Below are 14,142 nucleotides of genomic sequence, written 5' to 3' on the forward strand. Positions count from 1 at the left end.
TGAGTAATTGTTTAATGGGGGACAAAAAGACAAAATTCTCTGATTCCAGCTTGTTAAATGTGAATATTTTCTAGTTTCTTCTAGAGATGTTCCGATACTGCCCAAAAAGCTGGTATCGGTATCGGGAAGTACTGGAGTTAATGCACCGATCTGATACCACGTAATAAAGCCCTAAAAATCTACGTTAAAGTAGTTTATTTATGTTCTTTTTCCGTTATAACTGACTGTCAAACTGCAGAATAAAAGAAAGTTCTGTGGCGTTCATTGTTCATGTTTCACAAAGAGTTTAATTTGAGCCAGACCGACAACAAAGATAGAAATAATATCACAACCATACAGGGATAGTAGTATACAGTTGTTAAAACATAATAAAATATATGACACACTGGTATCGGATCGGTACTCGGTATCGGCCAATACGCAAGTTCAGGTATCAGAATCGGTATCGGGAAGCAAAAAATGGTATCGGGCCATCTCTAGTTTCTTCTTCTAATCTAGGATCAGACCTTTAGGGGGCTCAGGCCCTAATGAGAATGTGACATGGATACAGTGCCTTGCAAAAGTGTTTTTGTTGTTCCTGTTCAGAGTACAATCTTCAAATATAACGTTTTCAAGAAGCACATTTGTTTGGCGATGTGCACTGTGCACTAGGGTTGGGCATCGTTTGACTTTCAACAATTTTGATTCCAATTCTGATTCTTCCTTTAGATTCCGGTTCTCATCGATTCTTGATTCCGATTCTTTGAGTAGTTGAGCTGAAACGGGTCACATGCTTATTTCACAAATAAGAGGAACGTTTTATTTTGATTCAATGGTGGTTTGCAACAAAGCCACACTAGAGCCCCGCTTACTGTGCTCCATGGCTGCAACACAACAAGTGTCTGGCTGCTACAGAAACCAAAACTTGCGCATGTTAAATTTGGAACCGATGATCGGATTTGAAACCAAATCCTCCAAACGATTCCGATGGAATCGTAATTTTTGGAACGATTCCGAGTAGGAATCGGTTCTCGATGCCCAATCCTACTGTGCACAATCACTCCCTGGAGCTCTCATCCTGGTCACACTGAGGCCTCTTTTGCAGCAAATGCGATGCATATTCAGTAAATGTGTGTGTTTATGTGTTGCACCAGGTGTTTCTGGGATGTGGTGTTGGCCTTCCCTCTGGAGCTACAGAAGAAGCTGCTCCACTTCGCCACAGGAAGTGACCGCGTTCCCGTCGGAGGAATGGCCGACCTCAACTTCAAAATCTCCAAGATCGACGTTCCAACTGACTGGTAGGTTCCAGAAAAAACTGACAGCCTTTAAGAAAAAGCAAGAATAAACACTGACTGACTATTACTGACTGTAATCAAAGTCTGCAGGAGATAACACGCTAACTTTAACAGCTAAGACCCTGAATCTGGGTCAGCGAATGGACATACACACACACACACGTTTGTATGTCCTTGTGAGGACCCACATTGACATAATGCGTTCCCAAGCCCCTAAGCTTCACAATCGTGAATCCCCCGAATAACGCTCCCAAAGTAGTTATGACGGGAGAAAAGTGACCAAGTACCCAGATAACTAGTACTAAGTAGTTTTTGTGCCTAAACCTAACCAAACTACGACCGTTTGACAATGTTTATGACGTATTTAAAACCGTGACCGTTCTCTGGTTTAAATATGAGGACAGAAAATGCTCTCGTGGAACTTATTAGCTCGAGGAATAAACAACTTACAGTGCTTAGCATGTGAAAAGTGAATAGGAATAAAAAAACATCTTTTGGAAATTGATCTTAATGCCTTAATTAAAAGAATTAGGAAAATCCAAACTTTAAGGACACCAATTGTCTTTGTGAATGAATAATGTATCGTAAATAAATAAATGTTCTTCCTTAAAAAACAGGGGGCATAAGTCAGTACACCCCTATGTTAAATTCCCATAGAGGCAGGCAGATTTTTATTTTTAAAGGCCAGTTATTTCATGGATCCAGGATACTATGATCCTGATAAAGTTCCCTTGGTCTTTGGAATTAAAATACCCCCACATCATCACATCCCCTTCACCATACCTAGAGATTGGCATGGGGTACTTTCCATAAGATCATCTCTCAATGCAAATCAAACCAGCTATTAGGCTAACTGAAATAAAACCATGCCAGTCTCTAGGTATGGTGAAGGGTATGTGATGATGTGGGGCTATTTTTTATTCCTCTTTTTAGTCACCTCTAGCATGGGTGTATTTACTTATGCTAAGCACTGTATATCGTCTTATGGTTTGGAGGACTTGTTGGGTTTTTTATTAGACGTGGTTAACAAAAATTTTCACAGCTAAATGTTTAAAGACATATCAAAGTTATGATTCCCGCCCCTCTCTCTGTTTGTGTCTCTGTAGGTTGCCGATCTCTCACACCTGTTTTAATCAGATCTGTCTCCCTATGTATCGCACCAGGAAGGAGCTCAAACACAAACTCACCATCGCCATCTCCAATGCTGAGGGCTTCGGCCTGGAGTGACCAGCCTGCACACAGACACACACACACACACACATACACACACACACACACTCACTCTCTCTCTCTCTCTGTCACGACTGCCACAGCGCACATTATGTGGTCGTGGATCAGACTGTGGAGGAAACAAGTTTTTCAATAAGTGCTTTCCAATTTGTCGAACTTTTTAAATTTGCAGCAGATAAGATGATCGCTTCCCCCACGCAGCAGCTACAGAGGAATATTTTTATTTGCACATTGTCTGTGTTCACTCTATTACAAGACAACCCTGGTGAAGACCATTATATTTTGGATGTCACTTAATAGAAGTTAACTTATCGTGTCATCCTTCGAGAAACTTTACTGCTCAAATTAATTTCATAAATGAAGTTTTTGAAATATTTCTGGTCCCATACCATTGAAATCATACCAACCAATATTCTCAGAAACCTTGTATCACCAAAAACGTTAACGTATAATAGGTTGCTGCTTTGCTCAGGTAATTATTATTGTCAATATGACTATTTATTAACCAGATTGCCAGGTATTCGCCATGGATGTACTAAAGACGTAAATACAGCGTTCATGGCGGAGCCCTGTTCATTCCTATGAGAGTTGTTCAGTGGCGCATTCACCAAAAAAAGTTTCTAAGCTTCCGGGTTAACCTCCGTGATATGTGGCCTGCTGAATATGGGCCCAGAGACTTTACATTAAGGTTTTTACAGGTCGAGGGAAGTTTTTCAAATATGAAAGTCCGTGGATTAAAAATTCAGAGTCCTGACCGACATTGTTTGTAGTTCAAGGTATCTTGGCAGCAGTTTTACAGACGTCTCTTTTACAATAGCGGCCTTTTTGGGCCACAGGGGGATTTTATTTTTCATTGCAATACCATGAGTGGCCACTGATCAAAATTGGCAGAAGGGCTGTTACTGGGTGGCTGGTATTCGCCCATCATTGACATTAACTTTTGGACATGTTGTTCAATGAGCCTCTATTTAATGGTCAAGAATAAACTGAGAGCAGGTCTTGTGTGTTAGGTACAGAAAAAAAAGAGAGAAAGTATGAAAAAAAAAAAAAGATAAAAAACAGAACAGTGTCAGTACAAATATGTGAATATATTTCCGGAGGTCACTAAAGAATGGAGATGTATGGTTTTAATATTGTGTTCATTTTGACTTTACTGCTTTGGTGACGTTTGAAATCTATTTTCATGAAGTCATTGGCATGTTTTGTATCATTTAGCTTTGTTTGCAGCACACTGTCAGGATGTAAAGCTTCGCTGTGAGAAGGATGCTATCATGTGTCATGAGATTTAGATTTAGTCTTGTAAAGTTTTTTTTTTTTTTTTTTGACATTGCTGCCTGTCTCTGAACAAAAAGGCTGCAGCAGAATTTTTGTTTATTTTGTTTGAAATGTTGTAATATCACGGTACGGTTGAATCAGAGCTGTTGATTGACAGTTCAGTGTTTTTTTGTTTGTTCTGTTTGAGTGTCGTGCAGAATATGAAGCCACCTGCTTCTGGATGTCCTGTTCTGTTGTTAACATATAGGTGAATAGTCAGACTAGTTATTTGGGTATTGCGATGTTGCCAACAAGCCCTCCAAATCATACTACAATATGGAGACTGAGTGCATTTAAATCCCGCCCCCACCGTAGGGGAAAAGAACTTGCTGCTCTCCATTGACTTGTGTTGCGTGGCTCTATCCTCCTTGTCACTTCGGTCTGCTAGCAAACAACAGAATATTGCTTAAAAGCTGCTGTGTGGTGATATTCACTACCAACAATGTAAAGAACCAATTACTTTTTTTATAAGCTGTCGAACCTAAAAACTGAGCTTTTATGAAGACAGAGAGGCAATCAGCAGAGAGAATGGAGAGACTGTGGGATCCTGATGCTAAGCTAACGTTTTGTCTGATGTTACGTGTGTTAGCCCAACTTAAAGCTACATTGTGTAAAAATTTCTCCCATCTAGCGGTGAAATTGTTATGACAGCCAACTGAATATTACTTTCTAGCCCTTCCCATTCCGAGTGCGTTTTAACTCCTACGGTGGCCGAACCCAAAATTAGCTCTTAGTCTCTCCATCGTTTACACGCAGCTGTTTTAGCCACTCCAATATTAACTTTGGTCTTGTTGCTTTGCCTGTCACGTTGTGGTTTTAATTCTTTTTTTTTCGCTTCCTTGGCGCCTCCGTTAAATGTCCTCGAGAATCGGTGTGATCCTCCATCTTCAACAGGCTTTCAAATCTGCCGGCAGTCGCGAGTAATCTCCCAGCTGGCATTCGTCACGGTGCCATTGAGTGTAAAAGCGCGAAAGGCGGAGGTATGTCCCTCTTTGGCTAATGTATTTTAAAGATGGAGGCGCAACATGGCTGCCGCAATTCAAGCGACTCGCTCATATGTATTCTGAATGATTTTAAATGGCAGATTCTACGCGTAAGAGAATACTTTGATTAGATGGTGGAAGTAATTACACATGAATGAGCACATATTTGTAAAAGAACAAAGGGGTTTTTGTTAAGAATCAACTCAAAAAATTACACAATGTAGGTTTAAAGACATATAGTTTAGCTAAAACTGACGATTAGATATTCAACTTGGTAACAAAATGCTTGCTGTAAACGTAACGTCAGACATAACGTTAGCTTAGTGTCAGGATCCCACATTCTCTGCTGATTCCTCACGTCTGTATTTTGTCTTCATAAAAGCTCAGCATTTTGGGTCAGCAGCTTATAAAAACTTAAGTTAAGTGATTTACATTGTTGGTAGTGAATATCACCACACAGCAGCTTTTAGGCATTTTTCTGTTGTTTGCTAGCAGACACAATTGACGTGGAGGACTCCATATTGTTGTATTATGATCCTCATAAGTAAACAACACAACGTGATTGGATGATGTCTTCATTCGCGGTGCGTAAGCTCAGAACAATCAACCTTGTATTGAAAAAATTACGGCGGGTTATTGCCGTGTAATATTTGTGTTCTATGTGAAAGTAGTCATGACTAAAGCAACAGTTCAAAAATATATTGACGTGCAAATTATTTACACACGAAAAACATCCCCAGTGTGTAAAGGCCTTAATACTTCTTCACCTTACTTACAGCTTTGCTCCTGTCAAGACGCTGCTATTATAAACGTAAATATAAGTCATAATTGCTGCTTGAACAAACAACCTATGTTGGCAGTTTTTTGGGGAAGACAGTCTGGATGTTTCAGTGATTGTGGCTCGCTCTGCTTCTGGCAGTGTTGTGGTCAAGACCACCTAAACCGAGACCAAGTCATCACCCCAGACCAAAAGTGTATCGAGACCGAGACAAGACCGAAGCTTTGTGGGGTTTAGACCGAGCCAAGACCAAAACCAAGACCAAGGCGGAGCGAGTCCGAGACAAGACCAAGACTTTTAGGGGTTGAGACCAGTGCGAGTGCGAGTCCCACACTGCATGACACGATAAATGTGGAAAAATGCTAACCATAGGCACTCCTCAAACTGGTCTGAAAGATCCACATTCCCATAAAAAAACACTCACAAAAAATCTAATTAGTGTATCATGAGAAATGCCTCGGTAAAAGAATCAAAAGGCAGTTGTGGTCTTGACCGATCTTGAAATAAAATTGAATCCTCTTTACCTGAGACCGAATCAAGACAGAGAAAAAATGCGATCGATTCCGAGACGAGACCCAAACCTTCAAAAAGTGGTCTTGAGACCAAGACCGATCTTGAGTAACACTACAAAATTGGCCTGTGGGGTAGCTTTATGTAACTTTGTTGTCTCTCCCGGTTAGGGTTATAAGTTCTAAAGACCAACTGGCAACAAACCAATAGGTTTAACAAGCAACAGTCAATCAGTTCTGTTCTGGGTCACTCATTGAGCGTATAGGGCCTGAAAAATCACCTTATACAACAATGGACCCTTTCTATCAGTTAACAGCAACAGCAGAAGCCAGAAAAGCTCCTCTCCAAGCATCTGTTTGAGAAGGACTTCACGCCACATTCACATCACGAGTCGGACTTATCGTAAAAAGAAACTGCTGACTGGGAAAAAAGTCAGCATCCATGTGCTGAATATGAAAAGGACACATTGTATGGCTTTGAAATGGGAGATGACGTAGGAGGAACTCATGCTTGGACAAATGGGATAACGTGATGTCAGAAAAGTAGTTTTTGTGAGATGTGTGTTGTTTGTAAATGGGACCAAACTGTGTCAGGTTATACAGTGGGATGGCAGAATGAAGACCTAGTCAAAAATCTGTTTGAAAATAGTTCAAACTGATTCTAAGGATTTGTTGAGATGTAATTATTTTCACTTGTCAGATGTTTGAAAAGTAGTGAAAGGTAATGTATTTTTTATGTGTTTTTTTGGTATTATTATTTAACAATTATAAACCTTCAGGTTCATCAGTATCTGTCTAATGTTGTGTACACTTGTGTTGGGTTTTAACCTGAGTTACAACACTTTTGTAATGCCTCTCTGTCCTTAGTTAGTTACCGTTACGTACTGTGCTTTTCTGCCGCCCAAGTCTTATATAATGTGCTGTATGTACTGCTAACTGTATCTACAGTAAAAGCTGACGAGGGGTCCTCACTCTCTGCAAAAAAAGATTTGCTGTACTGTGCTTGTTTTTGTTAGAGACATCTCACATCTTAACATTCATACTGGTAGCTGCACAGAGCAAATCAGGAAGTATTCAGAACCTGCGTGAAGCTGGCTCCCCATGTCATCCAAAAATTAGTAAAAACACTGCTTTTCGTTTGTGCTACATTTGTGCCGGTTTGTGCCGTAAAAGTTATCGTTTGTGCTGTTAAGGGTTTTAAGTAGTGCTGTCAAACGATTCAAATATTTAATCGCGATTAATCGCATTAATGTCATAGTTAACTCGCAATTAATTGCAATTAATCGCACATTTTTATCTATTCTAAATGTCCCTAGATTTTTGTCCAATTATTTTTTTTTCTCATTTTAATGCTCTTATCAACGTGGAAAAGTGGATCGGCTTGCTTTGTGCTTTTGTCGCCTGGCTTTGACGAGGGGGGGGGGGAGAATTGGCATCAGCTGTGTGCTTGGCCATCAAGTGGTATTTCAGACTGGACGTGCTGCGATGATAGCTCAGTTCACAACGACTAAACACACAGATCACTTTGGTCTTGTCAATGGAACCATTTGGCAACTTTTGTAAAAGTAAACTTTCCATTGAGAATCTTATTGGCATCCATTTTGGCGTCTCCACTCAAAACGTAACGTTAGTGTGTGCGGCTTGCCTGTTGTTTTGTTTCCGGTCTAGCTAGATCCGGTGTGGTGTTGTAGTTTTTCTAACGTTAGTTGTTGCAACAGCATGTGAAAAAAACTACAAAGTTTGCTAGGCCAAAAAGAACGTTAATCTTGGGATAAAAAAATGTACGCCGTTAATATGGGTTTGCGTTAACGCCGTTAATAACGCGTTTAACTGACAGCACCAGTTTTAAGTAATTAAACTTTACATTTTCTGGCAAGTGACGTCACCCAGCCCCCCATTAAAAGGTGCAGTAGGTAAGCCTTATAAAACTAACTTTCTGTCATATTTTCTGAAACTGACCCTATGTTCCAGTAGAACTACATGAAGCAGGTCATTTAAAAAACAATCCAGCTCCTCAGGCTCCACCTACAGCCTGTAGTGTCCACCGCTCCCTGTTCAGATGCACCAGTCAGGGCCAGGGGGGGTTACTAACTGCGTGTCAATCACTGCTCATGCACACACATTCATTCTCCCTTGTGGGGGGAGCACATTTGTGCTACTATGTTTTTTAAGTTATAACGCTTTATAGATACATACGTACGTACCTACGTAAGTACCAAGGCCGTCGATTTAACGCAGGACCATGAATTGGGCTTAAAGCATTGAACCTAGGGAAAAACACTGACGTTTTACATTTTTCTCTCATCAATCTACACTCAATAGCCCATAATGACAAAGAAAGAACAGGATATTAGAATGTTTTTCAAATTTAATACAAAAAAACTGAAATATCAATTTGACATTCAGGCTCTTTGTTTAGACACTTGAGATCAGCTTAGGTGCCTCCCATTTCTCTTGATCGTCTTTGAGAAGTTTTCTACACTTTGCTAAATTCCGCTGATTGGCCATGATTTGGAAAGGCACACACACCTGTCTATATAAGGTCTCACAGCTGACATCTCAGACCAAAAACCATGAGGTGGAAGGAACCGCCTGCAAAGCGCAGAGGCAGGATTGTGTCGAAGCACAGATCTGGGGGGAGTTTGCTACATTGAAGGATTAAGAACTCAGTGCCCTCCATAATTTTTACATGGAAGAAGTTTTTGGCTTAAGTTATGCATGACTGCCTGCTTTGAGCTTGCAAAAAGCACCTAAGGGAGTCTGAGACTGTAAGAAGACTGATGAAACCAAGATTGAAGTGTTTGGCCTCAATTCTAAGCGCCATGTTGGGAGGAAACCAGGCACTGCTCATCACCTGCACAATACCATCCTAACTGTGAAGCATGGTGAAAGCAGCATCATGCTGTGTGGCTGCTTTTTTAGCAGCAGGGACTGAGGGACTGCTCAGGGTTTAAGTTAAACTGAGCAAAGTACCTTTTAATTAAATAATTGTCCAGAGAATACTTCCGTTTTTTTCATTTTTTTATTCCATAGCAAAAAAAGTCACTTTTTTATGAGAAGAAACTAAACAATTCTGTTTCCAGCTTGTTAAATGTGATTTATATTGTAGTCTCTTCTCTGTGACAGTAAACTGAATATCTTTGAGTAACATTACACTTATGTAGGCTACATAGTGTTGAGCCTCCGCAGAACCGTAAATTGCGCTTAAGATTACTGCCTTGACTGTTGACCAAGGATATGTCCCCCAATAACCCTATTAAACGATTATAATTTATTTTACTTACTATATACACACACACATTCATATTCTGTGTTTCTCTCTCCGTCACTGTAAAAACCAATTAATGCTCAGTGTTTTCTCGCTGCCTGTCCGTCTCTCTGTGGCCGGGAGTTGCCCTACTTTAATGCTGGTAACGAGCATTCTTATCTTTTCTTTACAAACAGAAATATGTAGGCCATGGCCAGCAGCACTTTGTAACTCAGTATCCCGCTGACAGTCCACCATTATGTTTTTTAATAGGAGAGCAGACTGGCTGACTAAGCAAATTTCACCCTATTCATTTTCAAAAATAATCACACTGTAGTGCCAAGTGTTGGGTCATTGACCTTAAGCTGGTCCTTTTTTTATTTTGTTGGTGTTGATCCAGTTGGTTCAACACAGATGCCTTTACAATCTCTTCAAGTCAAATAAAGTTCATCCTGACATTGATCTGTAGTCAGCGGAGGAACGGTTTGTTATTGACACTTCAGTTAATACAAACTCATTTTTTAAGTCAAAGTCTTTTTTTTTTTTTTGTTCTTGTTTTTGGGATGTGTCCAGGGACAGACTGTCCTCTGTCCGGTATTGTCCTGCGGAGGACGGCAGACAGAAATTCTCACCTCCATGACAAAGCAACGTCATATTTACATAAATTGTAATCTTACACTATAACTTGATTCAAAGCTAATTTCATACAATATAATAAAGCTGCAAGTTAATATTGATTAGAAAGGATATTGTGTATATCTATGACGTTCCACTTCCATGATTGCGCCGTTGCCGCCAGAAATTCCGCCGGATTTTATTCTTTTTAGCCGGATGTCCGTTACCTTCTGCTTTGTTTGTTAATTCTAAACTCCGGTGGATTTCTGAGGAGTCTGGTTAACTGCTCCTCAGATCTCTGCAGGGTAAAATCAGACAGCTAGCTAGACTATCCGTCCAGTTTTCTGTTCCACGACTCTATCAACTTTTTGAATGTACATATGTTCCACCAAAACAAGTTCCTCCCAGAGGCTCTGTTGAAGTTTAAAACTATTGGATCTGCCCAGAGCCACTCTGGATCTGCCATAACCAATCGCTAACGTTTGGTTGTGACGTCGGCTTAGCATCGCTAGCGTTCGCTGGAAAATCAAACTTTTCCCAAACCCCGTGGGGAGGAGGGCCACAACATCATGACCACCAACAAAACTCAACAAAGATTGTTCTTGCTCGGGCTTTAACTTCTGGCAGCGTTGCCACAACGGAACGAACGGCTTCGCTCGCATCTTTCTCCGCCGCCATTACGGAACTACAACTCAAACTAGCGCCCGACCTCAACGTCATGGTTCTCAGCCACGCCCTCTGTTAGCTGATTGGACCGGTAAAGATTTGGCCGGAGAAAACCCAAAAATACACCGCAAACCCAGACGACATACTGAAGGAAAATGAAAATTGAGCGGAAGTACGTAGGGATGCTGTGTGGACTAGCCAGACCTTTCTTCGCAGCGGTGTGGAGGAAGTAATGGCAAAGCGAGACTAGAAAGGATAGGACAGTGTAGGGACTGTTAACTGGAAGTGTGACTGTCAGTTAAAAACATTAATAGGCTAACTTTTTTTCCTCACTTTTTTAGTCTTCAATGAGTTAGTCAGCATGAGTCAACATGGGCAGCGGTGACACACTGGGATCCGCTCAGTCCCCAAGGGCAACGCATTCTTACGAAGGGGTTGTACGAGTACAGAGAACCGCGAGCTGTCAGTTGTTTCAGCTGGCATTACAGTTGAGTTTATCCAACAAAAAGTGAGCAGAAAAAGATTGTGGTTTGGATTAAAACACTACCGAGGAACGATTAGCGTTTTCAGTGTGAAAGTCCTTTGTTATTCCCCGGGATGTTAACTCTGCTCTCCGGATAGAAAGCTTTTTAAAGGCCCAAACATCCAGCGCAACCTCCTTCTTACGCGGTCCACAGCACTCTAAGGCTACGTTCAGATGCTCAACTCTGATTATTTTTTTTTACTGACTGTTCACATTATGTTTTTTAAATGTGGCCCGCATCAGACTTAAGTACTGGTGACCTGCATGCGCAAAATGAGTAATACAATGTCACGTGTCACATGCAACACCCTGTTTAAATGCTTATCAAAATAAACCCATGGATGTATTAAGAGAACAGAGAGTAATTATGTCGTGCTACTAGCTAACGCTAGCTACTAGCCAATAGACGGCAGTTTGGGAACAGGACATTAAAAACCTTACATCCATGTTACAGGCTTTACAGCATAGGACTCTCGGATGTATTATAGACCCTTTGCACGTGACGTCACGCTCCACTCGCGCAAATTATGAACGCCATGACGGACGGCGTAAGAGCTATGCTGTAGACAGACAGCAAGCTAAACTCATACATTTTCGTTCGTGTTCTCACATTCACAATCTGCAGAGTAATCCTCACCAACACAAGCATGTGTATGTATTGCCTTTCTGTTTTAAATGAGTGATAAATAAAATGATCCTAAACTAGCTAGCTGCCGTGCTAACCAGCTGTCCTGCTAACAGGTCCAACCCAATGATGACCCACATAACTAATATCGGTTATTCACTGACCTAGCTACATATCCAAAAAAGAAAGCTGTTCCCTTGATTGTTTAACTTAACACACATACAAAAAATATTGGTTAAATTAAAGATGACATGGCATGGAATCTAGTTTCAAAAAGGCCAAAAAAACAAGTTAATTGCGGGTCTGCGGAGCTCCTACCCCGGCTAGCTGACGAGCTAGCTAACTGCAGCTAGCTTTGGACTGCTCGCTAGCTGCTGCCCATCCCGTCGTAATATCCACCGGTCAAATCTAAATATAGGCTACACAGCGAATATAATCACAGATAAGAAGATGGCTAGATGTTACAATTATGTGTGGCTACTACTGATCATATACACTCCGTGATTTACTGCATGGATTAACGTGTGATAGGTAATTAATGACTGCACTTCCCAGAGTTGGGATGTGTTTAGGCATCCATTCCAAAATTGCGGGTAGCCACGACCGACCATGTCCTTTAAAAACATGGGCTACGTGTTATATAAATCTTTACTTAAGTAAAGAATAGATGTTAATACAAAATAAACCCTAGATTGATGTCTTATCTTTGCCATTATGAGGTACCTCCCCCGCCGCCGTTAGCGTAGCATCGCGTACCTGTAACCCAGTCAGCTGCAACGAACTGGTAAGCATCCAGACTTTTAAAAGCTTTGAGATCAGCACCAGTATATGGAGATATCCCGTTTACCACATAGTGGTACAGATCGTGTGGACTGAAGTCGGGCAGACTCTGTGATTTAATGAGGTCCGTGAAAATGGAGGAAGGAAGAATTAAGGGTCGGTATCCAATCCTGCTATCTCCAATTTCTCCAAATACCGCTCTTTGTGAGCACCTACCAGATGCCCTACCTCGACCGATAACGGCACGACAACTTGTTGTTCAATAGAAGAAGCCATAAAGCCATAAATACAGTTTATTTAGTGTTATGTATTTCAAACTGAAACTATGAAACTTTCCCGCTAGTCTACTACTGTTTAGCCTGAGCTTCCGCCGTCCCGTCACGGCGTCGCCACGTGGTCGTGGTCACGTGTTTGCAAAGGGTCTATAAGATGATACAAATGATCAATTACAGCCATATATCCATTATTACAGCTACAGGAACTCGGGAGAACCGCCTTATGAGCCTGCAGTGAAAGGCGGCTCAGTCCCATGGGTCTGCTCTTGTTCATTAAGTGCGTTCATTATGCCTAGTTAAATAACTCTGGATTCGGCTATTATTGCATGTTACAACTTTTAAAACATAATGATTTAAATGAGGACTAATGTAAGTGTTCGGACTTAGTAAGTAAGTTGATCTACCTCAAAAACATGCATTCGCTGATATATAGACATGTCTTTCGCCATGTAAAGTCTATGGGAGAAATGTTGCTATGCCATTGGCTGCTATGCCCATATTTGCATCAAAGCCTGGCGCTGTTCCTGGGGACGTGCTGTTCCTGGGGACGTGCTGTTCTCGGCACAGAATTGTGATGATGGTCACTTCAGAGTGACATTAAAGTCGCATGAATTCCGATCTGACTGTCCAGACTCGGGTCGAATATCCAACCTGTAATGGATTTGGACCACATATGAAAGTGGCCCAAATCAGAACTGGAAAAGATCAGATGCCATGTGACTTGGACTGTTTACACTGTCATGAAAAAATCAGATATGAGCGGATGCCTGCAGTCGGAACATAGCCTTAAACAGCAGCAGTCAATGTGGTGCATACAGCAAAAACTGTGGAATACATACTAATTATAGTGCATTACTTTTCGTAGCGATATGTACGAATGCTTCATAAGAACAGCCTGCACAGGGAGGAGGATCGAAGAGTGTGTGTGTGTGTGTTTTTTATAAGGTTCATTGGTTGTTAACATTGGTGAGTGTCCAGCCGGGCTGAGATAATTATGTAACACCTTTTTCATCATGTAATTTATTTTTTTCTGCTGAATTAAAATACTATATTTAAATCATAATCATTTATAGATTTGCCCATAGCTGATATGCAGTATTTGTACCCTATGTACAGTATTTTTAATAGACTATTATTAGGTTAAGTTTTATTAGGCCAAAAGTTTGTATTGGAGTTACATAAAGAGAATCGGTGGTCAGGGTCAGCATTGATTTGTTGCCTGTTGTCACTGGGCAGAAATTTCAGACTGTAAACATCAAACTGAATGCGACTTTAGACCGAACTGACCCAGATGTTATGACATAGTTATCTGCCTGTCCTTGG

General features: G+C 41.0%; 1 protein-coding gene across 2 annotated transcripts in view; it reads left to right on the plus strand.

Annotated features, from left to right (window-relative positions):
• The window catches only part of hectd2 (HECT domain containing 2), a 71,797-nt gene extending 64,735 nt beyond the window's left edge, over nt 1–7,062 (plus strand). For both annotated transcript variants that reach the window (XM_078273035.1, XM_078273036.1), the window contains exons 21-22: nt 1,134–1,277; nt 2,381–7,062. In XM_078273035.1, the coding sequence (XP_078129161.1) occupies nt 1,134–1,277; nt 2,381–2,501 (265 nt within the window). In that variant the 3' untranslated portion in view covers nt 2,502–7,062. The remainder of the gene's footprint in view (nt 1–1,133; nt 1,278–2,380) is intronic.
• Nucleotides 7,063–14,142: the final 7,080 nt, after the last annotated feature.

The sequence above is a fragment of the Sander vitreus genome, chromosome 17, assembly GCF_031162955.1.
Source record: "Sander vitreus isolate 19-12246 chromosome 17, sanVit1, whole genome shotgun sequence".
Classification (NCBI taxonomy): Eukaryota; Metazoa; Chordata; class Actinopteri; order Perciformes; family Percidae; genus Sander; species Sander vitreus.